Source organism: Nannochloropsis gaditana (genome assembly GCF_000240725.1).
Source record: "Nannochloropsis gaditana CCMP526 unplaced genomic scaffold scaffold102, whole genome shotgun sequence".
Classification (NCBI taxonomy): Eukaryota; class Eustigmatophyceae; order Eustigmatales; family Monodopsidaceae; genus Microchloropsis; species Microchloropsis gaditana.
The window spans coordinates 52600-54866 of NW_005803851.1; the positions used below are offsets into that span (position 1 = coordinate 52600).

The 2267-nt window shown below is 59.7% G+C and overlaps 1 protein-coding gene across 1 annotated transcript; it reads right to left on the bottom strand.

Annotated features, from left to right (window-relative positions):
• Positions 1-363: 363 nt before the first annotated feature.
• NGA_2013120 (uncharacterized protein) lies at positions 364-1168 on the bottom strand (the record flags this gene model as incomplete). The annotated part of the gene is made up of 1 exon (XM_005855769.1): positions 364-1168. A coding segment is annotated over one exon (778 nt), but the record flags the coding sequence as incomplete, so codon positions are not given.
• Between the last annotated feature and the right edge of the window lie 1099 nt (positions 1169-2267).

Here is a 2267-nt window from a genome sequence, read left to right on the forward strand (position 1 = left end):
TTCTTCCAGCGGCTTCGGATTGGGTAACGGTGCTAATGGCAAAGCTTGGCACACGACCTGTGGGGTTCTTTGATTTTCCGCCCTTTCATCTCACGGGCTCCGTCTTCCCACCAAGCTCAAAGTCAGGCTCGCGCGCGGCCTGATGGGGGAGCGATTGATCCATGATTTGCTTATGTGCATGAAAAATGGCTGCTTTCGAGCGACACAGGAAAGTAAAATCCTTTCCTTGGTACAGAAAGAGAAATAGATAGATAACAAAAGCAAATTGCCCGCGTGGTGTCGTATGCCGAGCGCATATGCCGCTTTTATTCTTCCTCTTTCTCGTTGGGAGTTACCTTGTACATGTGTCCGATTTTCCCCCGTTGTGTCCCAAGTACCTCAAATTTACAGCTATGTATAAGATTTCAGATCTTTTATCTGCACTCCGCCTGACTCCTCTTCTCCGCCGCCTATTTCCAAGGACGCCATCCCCCACGGTGTCCGCAAGCCCTCCAGTGTCGCGAACAGCCCTCCCCTTGCTCCTTGACCTCCGTCTTGGATAGCCCGCTCGAGGCCTTTGAAGGCTTTTGTCTCCTCCACCGGCGCGAGAAAAGGGGGATTGTAGGCAAAGACACCACGCAGTATCACTTCCCCGAAGCTCCCACCATTGTCAGCCGCGAAGCGCGTGAAGCCCCTTGTGGTCTTGAAAGCGCTTTGCGTCATCTCCGTCACTTCATGTGCCTGGCCAAAAGGACCGTCCTGGGTGGCAGCAGCCATCGAGCGCAACACCTCCAATGCCTCGTCCCAGTCTCCCTCGTCATTGTAGGCAAGGGCCTCCACAGCCAGCGCAGCCCAAGCGTCGAAGGCGCCTGTTATCCCGTGGTCGGGCCGGAGGATGGAGCGAGGTCGGGGGACCTTCAGGTTGAGCTCGTCGTACAGGCTGAGCGCCCGCGTCCAGGACGGGGTGCGAAGCTCGTCGTGGAAGAAAAGTGACATGGCGCCTGCAATGGCAGGGGGGAAAAGGGGGGTACTGTTCCCTGCCAAGCCATACGCCTTGTCGATGGCCGCACATGCCTTGGACGCAAGTGCGAGGCCCCGGGACACGTAAACGAAGTCGACGATGTGCCGGACAGGCACGAGCGAGTACTCCTTGTCGGGGTACAGGCATCCCCACGTCCCAGCCCCCCCGGGCATGTAGAGGTGCTCCACAGTCTCTCTCGCCAACCGCCGGGCCATCTTTGCCAATCTCACCGCGCCTGAGCGATTGCCCTCCGCGGACCGCAGCGTAGCGAGGGAGGCCGTTATTTCGACGTTGGCAGCTTGGAGCGCCGGGACCACATGGATGTAGGTAGGGACGCATTCCAGGAAGTTTTCTGGGCGCGGGCCGTAGTCTGCGATATAAAAATATCCATCATCGTCCTCGTCGTCTTCTGGAGCTCTTTCCCCCCTGGAGACCCCGTCCTCGTCTACAGTGCCCACCGCTCCCTCCAACCCCCCTACACCTTTTGGAGGCGGCGACTCTGCAAATTCCTCGCTCCCACTCGTTCTAGTGTTGCAACTGCGCCTCCTGTCCCCCGGCCAGTGCCATGACATTATCTCTCGGTCCTCAACAGCTTCCGCGTCGCTGCCACTCATCGTCCTGAGCCCGCCACCAGGCATCGGCCCAGCACGCCCCGCCTCTGATTCCCTCCCTTTGCTTCCGGGTTTGGGCACGCGTCGACGCCTCCAATCCAGCGCCACCTCCTCCAGCCGCTGGCCCACCGTCATTTTTCCTTTCCCTCTCTCCGCGGTCCCGATTTTCAAGTCGAGGAGGGCTGTGTCGTTCGTCACGCGGACGTAGGTGGCAATGACGGTGAAGACGGAATGGGCGTTGAAGGCGTACTCATAGCCCAAAGGCTCGCCCGTCATCCCGTCCAAGCCAAACGAACGCTCAAAACCTTGCCCCTCTAAGGAGAGCATGGTCAGGATGTACCGGCGCATGGCGGCAGGGTCCAGCAAAGCCGTGAGCAAGACGCGCAGGGAGGTGTCCCAGTAAAATTGCGCCGTGGCCCCAATGTAGACGGGCGTGTGAAGCGTCTCGCGCGGCCTGGCTGGCTTGACGCATTCGACTTCAGCCGGAGCCAAGTGCCCGGGACGAGTCCAGCAGGTATTCCCGAAGCCGGTCACGAAAGAGGATAGGCCAGGGACCCCGTGGCTGAACGCGGAGAGGGAGGTGCGGCCAGTGGCGAGGAGGGACAGAGCGCTCATGTAGTAGAGGCGGCGAAGCGAGGAGTCCTGAGTGATGAGGG